Source organism: Biomphalaria glabrata, chromosome 7, assembly GCF_947242115.1.
Source record: "Biomphalaria glabrata chromosome 7, xgBioGlab47.1, whole genome shotgun sequence".
In the NCBI taxonomy this organism is placed as follows: domain Eukaryota; kingdom Metazoa; phylum Mollusca; class Gastropoda; family Planorbidae; genus Biomphalaria; species Biomphalaria glabrata.
The window spans coordinates 34949737-34964596 of NC_074717.1; the positions used below are offsets into that span (position 1 = coordinate 34949737).

The window sequence follows — 14860 nt, forward strand, 5'->3', positions numbered from 1 at the left end:
TAGCATAAATAAATTATATTAGTGACAGATTTTTTAAATTTTGTAATTTCTTACTATAATACAAAAAGAAAAAGTATTGGTTTGTCCGATGGGGGAAAGGTGATTGCATGTATCGCACTTCCACCTGTCTATATTATATAGATATTCGACTAATTTTGTTCACATACTATGATTTCTCCATAAAAGTAGGACCGCCCCCCCCACACACACACAAAGGGTTTAGATGGGAAAAGCAGAAGAGGTATTTGCTCCTCCCCTTCCAATCGGCCAACAGATGAACGACATAATATAAAGACCGGTTAAAATACCAATAAAAAGTTTTAATCATATAGATATTTAATTGATTCTGTTAGTAAGCTGTGATTTCTACAAATAAATAGGACCGCCCCCCCACTCGAAAGTTTATGGTGGGGGGGGGGGCGGATTGATGCCATCGCCCCCTCCCGAACCCACCAAATCGGCCAAAATACTAGAAAGGGGGGGGGCGAAATAATCTAATAATAGGTTGAAATATAAATAATTAGTATATATTTTTAACATAAGTAATAAATTCGTATACAAATTGTGTGAATTCTATACTAAAATTCGTCCGCCCCCCCCCTTCGGGGGGGTCGGCCGAGTGGGGAGGGGGCGATCGCCCCTACCGCCCCCCCCCTGGATCCGCCAGTGATCCAAACTGGCCTATGTGCTTACTAGTTCTTACTACTAAAAACAAAACATTGCTTGGCAACCAATTGAAGAGAGCATTTCCTGTCGCGCGCGTAACTACTTTGAATAATGAGTGGATGAAAGCAGTGGCTCGGTAAATATGAGAGATGAAATAAGAGATTAGTGTAGCCAAAACCAGCGCTTCTCACATTATGCATTAAGTTCTACAGTTATACGCCATCTGTCTTGTAAAAATGTTTGTAAAATGTTTTACATGTTTCGGATGTTCCTTCAAAGTTGAAGATAATTACTTCCTAGTCCAAACCTCCCGCAGGACGACGGGGGATGGGAGCGGGCAGGGTTTGAACCCTGGACCATCGATAAATCTGAACGACAGTCCAGCGTCCAAACCGCACGACCAAGCAGCCAGTCTCACGAATAAATATGAAGAAAAATAAATCCTCGCGTTGTAAATTTTTACGTTTAGGCGTAGATAGTCTATAGTACTCTATAGAAATCTATGATTTTTTCAAATTTTACTTTGGACTAGACCTACACGTCTAGCAGTATTAACTAAAGATAGGAAAGTTACAGAAGCTATAGGCCTGTATGACCTTTGGGTTTAAATCCAGGCTCGATTTTAATTTGGACTCGCCCAAAGTAAATGTAGGCCTACACCCTTTTTAAATGTACACTCTTCTTACAAAGCTTATATCAACTCACTCTGTCTGGTAAAAAGTTCGTACACGTTATTTCTCCCACACCCAATCTCGCATCAAGTTGAAATTTGGCACAATTATTTCTTGTACCTGACAAAACCAGAATCAATTTTAAAAAATACCAATTAGTTAATTAAATATTGGTAATTAATTATGTTGTTTGGTAAAGAACAAGGCAAGACATCGTACTTGACATGTGGTGGTATAAGTTGAATTATTCCCCTTGAGGAGGCTTGCGCTCTGAGTGAACATTTTTTTAATGCATTTGAAAAGCGATCATGATCATATAAGTTGAATTATTCCCCTTGAGGAGGCTTGCGCTCTGAGTGAACATTTTTTTAATGCATTTGAAAAGCGATCATGGTAACATTCACACATAATCCCCCCTTTGTTTGTTTTCCCCAATTGGTTCAGACAAGTGATAAGACGATCATAGCGCATTGAGAAAGCTAAAAACATGAAATTGCGCTAAACATTGGTAAAAATATTTATAATGGCACACATTTATTATTGTTAGCCTAGATGTATTACAATTTAATCACATGATTCATCCAAACTAATTGATACAATTACAATTAATAGGTATAAGCCTCATTTTTTAAAGACTTTTTTTTATTTTGATTTTTTAAATAAAATCTTGTTTTTTTAAAATAGAAAACTAGAGCAACACTTTGAGAATCCACGGCATGGATCTGGTGGTATCAATCAGTTTGTATGCATCTGGCAGTTGACGTAAAACGTCTATAATTATCAAACTTTGAGTAGCAGTAACCAACAAGTTCAAAATCAAATCGAGTGGGTACAGAAATGGCGTAATTAATTATTAAATTCGCCGCCTCTGATTGAAATTATTTTTGGTTTTGTGTAGCATGGTCACTGTGCTCTGGCCCATTATTATTTGTGGACATAGGAGGGGAAGGGGAGTATCTAAAGGTTTACGAGATGTCCCTGGGCGCTCATCTCGAGACAAGCCTCCCTCGACCCCCCCCCCACCAGCAAGGTAGCCAAGAAAATTAGGTCACTCTCCCAAACATTGCCAGCGTAAGCAATAGAAAGATTTATTTTACAGACATTCCTTCAAAAGAAATTATACGTCATACACGTATCCACCATGCCTGTTAATTAGAAACAGCTTTGTCATTGGCTATTTTAAACATCCGGTTCCTGGCGAGAAAGGGAAAGCTATCAAGTTTATATTTAAGTTTTTCAATTTATCTTATTTCCTACCAGAAAAATGTACTAGCTTTAGACCCAAAAAAAAAAAAAAAGGAAGAAAACCACAGTAATTATTATTCGTTTGTACTTATAAAATAAATGGTTGAATTAGTTTTAGTATTATTTAATTTCTAAAGAAAAAAAAAACAAAGAAAAACGATGGTGCATGTTTGTAAAATGTTTTACATATTTCGGATGTTTGTAAAATGTTTTACATATTTCTGATGTTCCTTCAGAGTTGAAGATAGTTTACTTCCTAGTCCAAACCTCCCGCAGGACGACGGGGGATGGGAGCGGGCAGGGTTTGAACCCTCGACCGTCGATAAATCCGAACGACAGTCCAGCGCGCAAACCGCACGACCAGGCAGCCATCTTGTAACCAGCACAATGACCAACTGCCTTTACTTTGCCTAACTATTGTCAGCTGTCCATTTGAAGGGGGTGGACTCAAGGAGGTTATAAAAATAAATTCAAACTCCTACTCTTCACTGGGATTTGAACTCGTAACAACTCGTTACCTGAAGACAAGTGATGTACCACTTGACAAAATAATAATAAGGCTTGTCTTCGAGTCTCAAGATTAATGAGAAATGCAGTATTTCCAGTGGCTATGCAGCCCCAGTAGCACCTACTTAGTATACTAAATATAAAAAAAAAAGCCAAATTTCACAGATTTTAACTTCAACATGATACATCCACATTAACAATATTTACACACACACAATAGTTGAACAAAAATATTTAGAAATCTTTAAGACTTCTGTTCAAAACACTTTATTTTCAAATAGTATATTTTTTTAAAGAAAGACTTGGTACTTATTAGTAAAATATATCATTCTCAACCACAGAAATGATGATTGAATTGAAGCAACTTTACAATGAATGAATTATGTGTCAGAAAGTAAACAAGCTGGATCATTCAATGGATTAAAAATGGGAAAAAATGACTAAATTGCCAATTGAAACTTTAAGTTGTGTTGACAACTGTACAATTATTAAAACAATGGATAAAGTGACAGTATTAGTTTAATTGCCTGGTATATTGACAACTTGCTGGTACAAAACTAGCTTTTAAATTTACACAAACAAAATGTAAGAGGAGTGAAGAGAATTAGAGGGAAGATAAAAAATGAAGGAAAAGTTCAAGTAGTTATTTTTTTATTCATTCCATATAAATTGAACCTAACTGAAAAAAAAAGAAAAAGGTATATGATATATGATATCCTAGATAGAGCCTATTAGTGCAAACATCAAAGTAAAGCTAAGTACTATGAAAAGGTCTTGTGTGCACTTGCTTAACAAAATTATCATATTCAGTTTTCTTTGCTACCACCAGTTTTCCATTGGTTCTAAAAATATAAAACCTTCATTTATATTATTTGGCAACCTTTTTAGCAACATTTGTTCATCTATCTGATCATGTTAATTTAATATTTATAACATTTGCATATTTATTTATTTTCCTGGCAGCTAATGGGATGTTCAAATGATGATGGCCAGATGGTATAGAAAGATTTTTGTTTTTTTTTAATTTTCATGTTTTACTACAAAATGTATATGACTGTATCTATAACTTACACAGTGGTTATTAAAAAGGCTGTTGTTTTGTAATCGTAAGTTACAATCAACAGTAATTTGACCAAAAACAAAAATGAAAGAATTATGGACAAATAAAAAATGTGAGAAAGTTAAAACTTATCAATGTAGGACTGGACTAATGCAAAAACAGCATAAAAAATTTAAGTAGTTAAAACATCTTTAGAAATAAAAGTAGAAATAGAAATCATATAAAAAAATCAAGCAAACCAAATGAATTCATTCACTGTTACATTCAAAACTATAAATCAATCTTATCTTGTGATAGGAATAACAATAATAATTTAATTTATAGAGAGCTGAGTAATGTAGGCTCAAGGCGCTGTGATAACATTACAAACATAAACATGAGAGCTACAACAATAACAATAAGCTTATAGTACACTGTCTACAGTACTTTGAATGTAATAATAACCCAATTTTTTGTTATATGTCCCATCAGTGTCCAGGAGACTTGGTGTGATCAATGTAACACTGCTGGTTTCTAGTACTAGTAGATCTCTGGTCATTGCCTTCCATTTCTTTCATATGTTCCTGTGTTTTTCTTGGCCGTCACTATTTCCCTTTCACTAAAGGCCTCTAATAAGGTGCTGTTCCTGGAAATTCATTTATCATCATCCTTAAATGTGTCCAGTCTCATTTCTATATCAACAATAATGCTTCTATTATCAGATCTCTCATCAAATTTATGACTGCCATAAACAGTCTTAACATTACAATAATAAATAATTGTGTGACACCGAGACAGTGGTATTTAGAAGTTCCATCATTTATCCCTACTTGATTTCCTTGTTCTCAAGATCACAGTCTTGAAAGTGATAAATTTTTATATAACTAGAACAGGAAATTAGATTTAAGAAAACAAATGAGAAAACTTTTTTTTTTTTTTTGAAATCATTGAAGAACTACTGCATAGAGTCCAAAACAATAATAAAATATCAGTTACAAAGGCATTAAAAATATTGAAATGATAATTCCTTCTTTATCTGTTTATTAAAACCTGAAAAGGAAGTAAGTTATACCTGAAGTCCAAGACAAAATGAGCAAGTTAAATTAGTATAATCTTGACTATGAAATAGAAGCGAAAATGTTTTTTTTTTTAAGTTGATTATATCATCACCCTCACCTATCCAAGGTTAATCTGTTGGACCATTGTGTCACCACACAAGATCTGTTGACTATCTTTCTCCATTTCTGTCTTTTGCCTTGGATAGAATCTCTTTCAATCCATTCTTTTATGTTGTTATCCCATTGCTTTCTCTGCCTGCCTTTTCTTCATTTTCTTGGAACTGTTCCCTGAAGGAAGGTCTTTGCTAGGCCTGAGGACCATGTGATATGGCAACAGCGTTTTAGTTGTGTATTTTGGCAGTAGTTAGCAGATCATCGTGAGGTCTAATTGCTGTGCTAATTCTGTCTCTTATCTCTTTGTTTGTGATGCAGTCTTTGTACGCGATACATTGTATCTTTTTGTATCATGTCAATTCCATTGCTAGGGTCTTCCTCTCTAGTTCTGCAGTCAGCACCCAAGATTCACAAGCATATAAGATTGTGGCCTTGACCATACTAACTTGTACTACGCAGATGACATTATGATCTGGCAGGGGCAGCAGAATAGCTTGCTGATTTGGTGATGTGCATAGACAAGACTTCCGCAACATGAGGTATGCAAATCAATGCCGAAAGAACAAAAATTATGACCAATAGCCAACAAGGCTTTAAAAGGGACATCAGTATTGGAGAGGGAAAGTGACAAGTGTTACTAGTTTTAAATACCTCAGATGAAGGAACCAAACCTGAACTACTGGCCAGAATAGCAGTCCACAGAATACACTTTCAAAGCTCAAACACTAAAATCAGACTGATGCCCTCCCTGGTCATGGCCACTTTCATTAGCTGAAACATGAGATGTTGTGGCAAACTGTTATATTTTGATTCTGTTAGAATAGCTGCCACAATGTCATAATAGATTCATTTGCATTTTATAAAAACAAAGTTGTCATATATTTACATATATACAGATTATTTTTGATGATGAGAATTTAAATTAGAATATTTTTTATACTAATAAATAATCCAATAATTACAAATAAAAAAAAAGTTATGATTAATATATAAAACACTGTTTCATGAAAAAATGAACAAAAATCATCTCAATGTATAGCACAATTTCCCTTAGTCATTACAACCAATAGCTCTATTTCCCTTCTTTATTACAATGAATAGCACAAGATTACCACCATCACAATGTAACGCCCTGTTTACCAACATGTGCCAGAAAACTGATCATCACACTGTTTGCCAGACAAAGGGAGGAAATTATTTTTTTTTTCTCTCATTCTTTATCATATTAGATGTAGTAGCTATTTAGTTTTCAAATGTACTAGCCCCTATGTGAATACAATTAGTTTAGCATCTAGTGAAAATATTCCAAAATGTAATGCCACATCATTCAAACAATGTTGAATGTATTAACCTGAGTTATTTATTCCACCTGAGATCTCGATACTCAATAACATATTCTGGATAAGCCTGATTATTATCAAAGATAACAAACTTTTCAGGATTTAGAATACTATCCACACAGCTATCATACAGCCTGACTAATGAGTCCCTTTGATCGTAGGGCGGTGGACGCTGTAAGCCAGCTATTCCAGTAGTGTAGCGTCCTATTAAAACCTTGGCTACTATCATGTAGTGACTCAGTGGATGAGTTTGAGTGTTGAAGAGTGACCAGATGTCAGAAGTGCCATTCTCGTAAGCAAGTGAAGTCTGAGTCTTATATCTAGGTCTGCCATTGGTCATGTCATCACTATCCTGATCAGTGTGAAAGCCAGGAATTGTGATGAAGGGTTGGTTTAAAAACTGAGGGTATTTTGATCCTAAAGTTGGCATTTGTACCTGAGACCTGAAAAATTCTCTAGATTCCATAAATCCACTATCAGCTGTCCATCTAGCACTGAACTTATTTCCACCGCAATCTGTAAACTCATGAGCACAACTAGCTTGCCTTGCAAAGTATGTTCCTGGCAAATAAGAAAATAGAGAGTATTAGCTAGATCAATAACAAGTTTGAAATGTTCTATTCCCTTATATTTCAAAGCAGTGAAATCATTGTAACCTCCCAAAAAATGGATTCTTTTCAAGAAGAACCAAAACATAATGGAACATAGTCATTAACAGCTTTTAAAGTACACTCATCATTAAAAAAAAACACTAACAAAACAATATTACATAATTTTGTAACTTAAATTATTATTATTTTTTTTATTTTTAGTGTCATATATATATATATATATTTGAAAAAATATTTTATGCTTCATAAAGAGAATTGGGAGAATTTATTCAACTTTTAAATCCAATTTTCTTTCTTTTATAACTTTTGACACTATATGAACTTCTCCAGACTACCCGTTCGTCATTCTACTAAGCACATTACATTTAAACATGTTTTTGCCTCTTCCAGAGCATCATGTACTTTCTTCATTAAAGCAGAAATAGTGTTCTTTGTTTATTGCCTCTTTATTAAGAAGAACACTTATTTCATCTTCAATAACTGTTCTTCACATAAAAGCATCACATAATTATTTGCTTTTTAAAGAAATTTGAAAAACTCAATTTTGTTTGATGAGCTTAAAGTAGTGGTCCTTTGCCAATTGTAAAATTGTCCAAAAAATACAACAACAAAAGATTGTAAGTGGTCTATAATCACTTGGTCAAAGCACTCCTTGTAGGTGTAGAAGCATCTCTACTGTTGCTTATCCATGTGAAACTAAGAGGATCTCTTCATTATATAATAACTTTCTAAAACAATTTAATAGCGATTCCATTGAGACAAATGAAAGCCCATCAGTAGATCTAGATTTCACAAATGAAAACAATGTGAAAATTCTAGCTTTTTTTTTTCAGGTTGTTTATCTTATGATTTACAAGATTTTTGTCTAATGTCACTCCTCAGTGGGCAAACTATGCAAGAGAGGGGTAGTCAAGTCTCAGTGAGCAAGACAAGAGTGAAGGCTGACAAAGATAGTAAATCATATTGTGTATGTGTAAGTAAAAAAAATTGTTTATTGTTAAACTGAAAGTTTCCAAGACCATGAAAGATAAGGATGTAAACAAATGTAATTTAGGAATACTTAAAGATAGGTCAATATAGAAGGTTAAGAAGCTGGAAGACAAGACTAACAATGATGCAAGAAAATCCAGAAAAGTCCTTGTGCAGGACAATAAGGGGCACAGAGCTAGCTATTTGGGTCACTGTTCAGTATTCTGTGATGGATAACTATTTAATTGATAAATTCTTCACTGTGCTCAATTTACTCAAGGATAATACTATATGTCAGTGAAGTTCTATTTGCACAAGCGAGTTATGTGAACCTGTTCATCGCTGGATGACTTGTTCTATTGAACTTAGTTTGAAAACATTCAACTCAAGGAAAATAGATTCTGCTCTGTGTTTTCTTCAGTGTATTCAAATAAAAGCGTAGAGGCACCCCCGAACTCGAATTTGTCAAGTAATTTGGGGAAACAATATTACTCTCCAAAACAAAATTGTGACATCTAATAAAAAAATTCAGGGTCTTTTTAGGTTATGTCAGAATAAATGTTTTCAATTTCAAGAATGATACATTTCTGAAATTAAATATCCAATCAATCAATTCAATTTTGTTTAAGAAACATCTATAAATTAAATTTTTATAAATAAAAATAAATGTTCCCCATTTTAATATATTATTATAATTTTTTTTTATAATGAATAACTTTAAGTCTTTAAGTTTCTCTTCAAGAAATACAACAACATTTGTTGGAAATAAACATGTGCAGAGGAAAGTGCCAGGTAAAGTCAAATATGCATTTACTTTTTAAAAAAATACAAGCTAGCAAAAATTTTTTAAAAGTGCATCTACCGTTGCCAAACATTTTTCCATGAGTTTTGCCAATCCTCCAATCAAATCCTTGACGGACTATAGCTTCAAGTCTGTCTCTATATGTTCCATGAAAAAGTCGACGCTCATCTGCATCTAAGCCTCCCAGATCTTGTTCTATTTGCTTTCTCTTGCTAATAAAAGAAATCAGAAAGAATAACATATTTGCTGTTAAGGAAACAATGACTTTTATTATTCACAATAGTTTAGTAGAACTTTAAAAAGAAAGTCCTATATTGGGATCAATAAATGTATTTGCTCTTTACAACACAAATGATGAAACCCCTGAACCCTTAAAAAAATATTTTTTATTAAAAGTGCTTCAGAAGCAACAGTTTTGAAAAAGTTATTACTTTATCTTATCTTATATAAGACAGGCATTATTTCAAAAAAGAAGATTTTTAAGTCCTACGTGTCATGCATTTAGTCATGCATGTTAACCAATGACTTAAATTCTGACAAGTCACTGGTTTTTCTGGCTAGCTCAGGCAACCCATTCCATGCTCTAATAGCACTTGGGAAGAAGGAGCATTTGTACAAATTTGTCCTAGCATATGGATCGAGGAATGTGCCTTTATCTTTGTGTCTTTCTGAGTATGTTATTAGATTATGTTTTTGTATTGGGCTTTAGACTTTAGTTTTATGCTAAAATGTTTCTAGTTAATTTCTAAGGTTCAGCTAAACAAACAGTCTGAAAAGGGCAGGCTGCCAGGTTAATCATTACATAAAGAAACCAATGAATGATGCGTACATATCACATGCATAAAAGCAGCACTAGGGATTAAACTTTTTTAATTAAAGAAAAGCGTGAATTATGTATAACAAAATAAGAAACTGCACTGACCAAGGCATGAGCCAGTGACCCTCCAAAATGACAACTCTGCCTAACAACAACACAGGGCTTAGCAAACTAACAACTAGAACATTCAGATATAAAAAAAAAACATCTTTTTTATCTGTAGCATTTGCAAGCATGCACCTGCCACCCAGAGGTTAATAGTCATACCCATTTTCACCAATTTTAACAGAGTTGAGACAGACAGTCATTAGATACATATTAGACAAACAATGGCTCTATTTTAACAGTATATCTCTCAACAGAACAATTGAACAACAAAATTACATTACACAAAGAAACTTCAGTGAGTAGTTAGCAATTAGCATTTTACCACACTAAAAAATACATTTTACAATTAGATATAGTTAAACTAAATAATAATAAACTTTTTAGTAGCTTATTTTCTTTTCTAATTACTGAAAATCTAATCTACTCAATCTCTCCTAATAGACAATTTGTGGACTAATTACTGTATTGCCTCCAACCAGCGCAGAGTATTTTTATAGTGATAATTGGCTCGCGCAGACCAATACCACTCTTTAAGCTAAAGGCAGTTCACAGTAGCACAGAAGTCTGAGACGGCTGTGAACAACAATAGACAATACCATCATGGATTTAACCCTATTCTTTCAGTCAAATTGATAATATTACCATCAATGCTTCAAGGGTCAGTTGTTTTGTTTTCTTTTTTCCCAAAATGTTTTTAATTGCTTAAAATTTCCCTTTGGATTTTTTTCTTTTTTTAATGTATTTTAACCAAAATTGATGTTTTTAAAGAACTGAGGCTAAAAAGGCTTTATTTCCTTTAGATTCAAGAAATAATCACATTGGATTATTAGCTCAAGACAATAATTTTATGTTATAGATGTGTTATTTATACATTAAGTTTTAAGAAAATATAAATAGCTATCATAAGAACTATCATAAAAAATACTTTTATTTCAATTTGAATCATAAAATATTACCTAGATCTAGTTCTAAAGAGACTTATCCACAGTTTGTACATTTTTATTTTTAATCATAGCAGGGTAGTGAAATACAACTGAGAATAAGGGAAAATTACATTGGAACGTGGAAAATAATTACGGAGAGAAAAAGTTAATTTTAAACAAATAATGGAAATTTTAACAAATTTGATGTTCAACGAAAACAACTTGTAAACAAAATACAATGCACAAAATACCTTTTAAAATATATATATCTTTAAAAAGGGCAAGCGATATAAAAAAAAGTTAAAATCAGAAAATAAAGTAAAATGCTTTTAAGATAAAATACCAGTGTTTTGAGAAGTGTTTTGAGAGAGCTATAATAAAAAAAGGTAGCAGGTAACAGAAATAGGCAGAGCATCAATGCAGGGGAAATAACTACTTCAGATGCCTGTATTACTGAACTTACAGAGCATAATGCAACCACAAAATGGGGTTTTGAACACGAAAGAGTCGTTGAATTAAAAAATCTGGGTAAACAAGTGTTTTATGAAACAAACTTGATAAAATAGCACCTTCATCTGTATCAGGATGCACATCATACAACATAACTGGCTATAAAAAGGAAAAAATCAACATTTTAGATCAATGTAAATAAAATGTCCATACCATTCAATGGAATTAGAAGTACATAAAGAAAACCAACAATATCAAACAGGTTATGAATGGTTATAACAGTGTTAAAATAAAAAATAAGGTTCTGTATTTTACACTGAAATAAATTTAAAAAAAACAACCTAGTATTAATGAGATTAAATACAACTTACTGCAGTTCGCTCCATTCGCTGCCATAGAGGTACTTCATTGGAAGAGCATCTTACAGAAAGAAAACAATTAGGCTTCCTAAATTCCACTAAAAACAAAATAGAAAAAATAATCATCTAATATTTCCATTTTAATGAGTTCTTTAGATGTTTAGCAAATTTTAAACAAATCGTCTCTCAACAAATACTGTTGGAATTTCTCCAAAATATTAGAAAAAAAAAATAAACAAAAAAAAATTAAATTAACCCGGTATTATCAATAACACAGCCAAGTGCAGAAGGTAGGATTAGAGCCAAAAGAAAATACTGTATTTACTTTTTATGTCCAGATATGTTTAGCAGAGATTTAGGTCTTGATCTGCTCCTTTTGAGAAGTACTCCACTTGGCAACAAGGTCATCAAGTCCATTGATTTTTGTCAGGTACAAGAATATTAGGTAAATAAATCATGCCAACTTTGACAAATTCTCGATGAGGAAGAGTAGCCTACTAGAAACCAACTTCTTAAAAAAAATATTTCAATTAAAACAATCTAATGAGCATTCAATCTTGGATAGTAAAATTGTATTATTATTAATAATGAGGTTTTGAAGCAATCATTATAATTTAATCAGGTCTCACAGTTCCCTCTTTTTTATTTTTACTGATGCATCTGATAATAAGAACATTCTAACAGTATTTTAAAAGTAAAAAAAAAAAAAGTAAAGTTTCACTTTCAGACATAGTAAGTTACAGTAATCTATGGGTCAGATAATGTAAAGATCATCTGTTTCTGTGGCTCAAGATTAACAAGTGTGTCAAGAGGCCAGCACAGTGACAAACTGCTTTTGCTTATCCCAACTATTTTTAGGTATGCATATGAGCTGGGTGGATTCAAAGGCACCATGATAATGATCCGGAAATTAAAAATCACAGTCTTCATCGCAAGCTACTATCCTACTAACCCCAACCCTGTAAATATATTACTACCTATATAATTAGTATTATAATTATTATCTAAATCTAGATCTGATCTATAGTTATAATAGTCTATAATATAGAGATTTACCTAGAGTCTAGATGATATAATTATTATATATTATATGCTATACGTGATCTATACTACTATAGACTATACTTATACTTATAGTAGTACTAGTAGTAGTAGAATTAAAATCTACTTAGTTATACCAGTTATGGCATGGGTCTTACCTACTATAATTATCTAGATCCTAGTAATGCTAGTCCGGGTAGTCGTAGTAGATCGATTCGACTAAAAACACTAAGAATTCAGAGTTTAGACAGATCTAGAGTAGGTAATTTCTACAACAAATGCTGCCTGGTCGTGCAGTTTGCGCGCTGGACCCAGGACTGTCGTTCGAATTTATCGACGGTCGAGGGTTCAAACCCTGCCCGCTCCCATCCCCCGTCGTCCTGCGGGAGGTTTGGACTAGAAAGTAAACTGTAAACTAGATCTAGATCATAGATCTAGATTTCTAGATGATAACTAGTAGTAGATCTATGATTCTATCTAATATCTATCTTCAACTCTGAACTTGAAGGAACATCCGAAACATGTAAAACAAACAAACAAACGCCAGCACAATGCGGAAATTACCCAGATGAAATGTATATATAGACTCTATTACTATAGATCTAGACTGTCACTATAGATCTATTCTAGATCTTAATCTAAAATCTAAATCTATTTATATAATTTGTAACTACATAGTTAACATAGAAAGTGAAAGTTCCTTTTCTTGGAAATACGATTCCAACTGCATGTCTAGAATTGTTTAATAACAAGTCTATAATCGATTACATGACCTACATTTCTTTAAACTTGAAGATGTTCATTATATAGCTATACAAAAAAACAACTTATAATAAGTATTAATATATATATATATATATATATATATATATATATATATATATAAAACCTGGTTGAATAACAATATAAACAAATACTATGACATGTATTGTTAATGCATTGTTATTGTATTGTTAATACACAAGTATATTTTGGTAGTCGATTACTCATAAATATAAACACCACAACAAATCTTCTTTGCTGCCAACTACGCTACAATTAATAAAATGTCTTCGATGCAGTGTTTCACATGACTATATACCCAAACCCATATATACATACTACGACCTGCATATTTTTCCGCATCAAGTAATGTAATTTTATAGAGAGATTTTTTTTAAAATCCGATTTTTTTTTTTTAAATTTGTATTGGAACATTATTTCGCATTTTTACGGTCAATATTTTAAATCTTACGGTTATAAGCATGACACTGTCGTGGTTAAGAAGTATTCGCTTAAAGCGTGCTCGTAATATACAAAATGGATATTGGGCCTTACCCTCTACAAATTCAAAAATATTCCTTTTTTAAAACTAAAAATTTGCATATTAAATAATAAAATAAAGAAGGAAATTTAAATTAAATTTACAAGTAGAACCACTCAAATGCTGGATATTAGAATATTGCATGTTTTTAGATAATAGTATTATTATAAATAAGTGGATATTTATTAAAGCTTTCGAAAAATCGTAGGGGCCTCAAATATGTAATGTGATTACTTCATAAACTTTTGTATGTATTGATTTTCTTTCTCTTGTTAGTATCGTGAGCCTAGATTCTGTTGTTTAGTGCTATTATAACCTATATATATCAATTTTTGAAAAGTAATCAAGTAAAAATGGATATTAAATTATTAGCAATGTAAATAAAATTAAATAAATTAAGTTCGAAGTATGATCGTTTATACCGTTTTTGAGCTAAGACATCTGCAACAATACCGACTCAAAACGTTTTCTTGCATAAGTCATATTAATAGTCTCCACCAATGCAATTCTACTCGTTTTTTACACAACACAACCATCGAATTTATCTCAATTATCTGATGTTATTTTTATTTCAACTTATACCACCACATCTGTCAAATACAATTCTTTCCCGCGTTCGATACCAATCAAAATAATTAATTACCAATAGTTAAAATACATTAATAGTTTTTTTTTTAATGGATTCTTGTTTTGTCAGGTACAAGAAAGTTCAACAAGAAAGTGCAAACGTTCAACTTGATCTGAGATTATGTGTGGGGAGAAATAACGTATACCTGACAGACAGACAGAGCGAGTTGATATAAGCTTTGTAAAAACACATTTAAAAAAAAAAAGTCA

The 14860-nt window shown here is 32.4% G+C and overlaps 1 protein-coding gene across 5 annotated transcripts; it reads right to left on the reverse strand.

Moving 5' to 3' along the window:
• Positions 1–3801: 3801 nt before the first annotated feature.
• On the reverse strand, positions 3802–13541 carry LOC106076055 (protein mono-ADP-ribosyltransferase PARP11-like). 5 transcript variants are annotated; one of them, XM_056035363.1, is made up of 6 exons: positions 13395–13541; positions 12005–12187; positions 11692–11740; positions 11334–11479; positions 9083–9234; positions 3802–7201 (listed from the first exon to the last, which is right to left on the reverse strand). In XM_056035363.1, the coding sequence occupies exons 2-6, from the start codon at positions 12094–12096 to the stop codon at positions 6657–6659; spliced, it is 984 nt and encodes a 327-aa protein (XP_055891338.1). In that variant the 5' UTR covers positions 12097–12187; positions 13395–13541; the 3' UTR covers positions 3802–6656. The 5 variants fall into 5 exon arrangements, with proteins under 5 accessions (XP_055891338.1, XP_055891336.1, XP_055891339.1 ...); XM_056035361.1 differs by having other exon boundaries at positions 13285–13541; XM_056035364.1 differs by lacking the exon at positions 13395–13541 and adding an exon at positions 12883–13166.
• Positions 13542–14860: the final 1319 nt, after the last annotated feature.

What these genes read in the sequence shown, in the direction of transcription:
- LOC106076055 (XM_056035363.1), bottom strand. Translation starts at nt 12,096, where the DNA reads ATGGACTTGATGACCTTGTTGCCAAGTGGAGTACTTCTCAAAAGGAGC. An exon ending in TTGTGGTTGCATTATGCTCT is followed by an intron (nt 9,235 to 11,333) that starts GTAAGTTCAGTA and finishes TTCTTTTATTAG; the next exon opens with CAAGAGAAAGCAAATAGAAC. An exon ending in TGGAAAAATGTTTGGCAACG is followed by an intron (nt 7,202 to 9,082) that starts GTAGATGCACTT and finishes CTTATTTGCCAG; the next exon opens with GAACATACTTTGCAAGGCAA.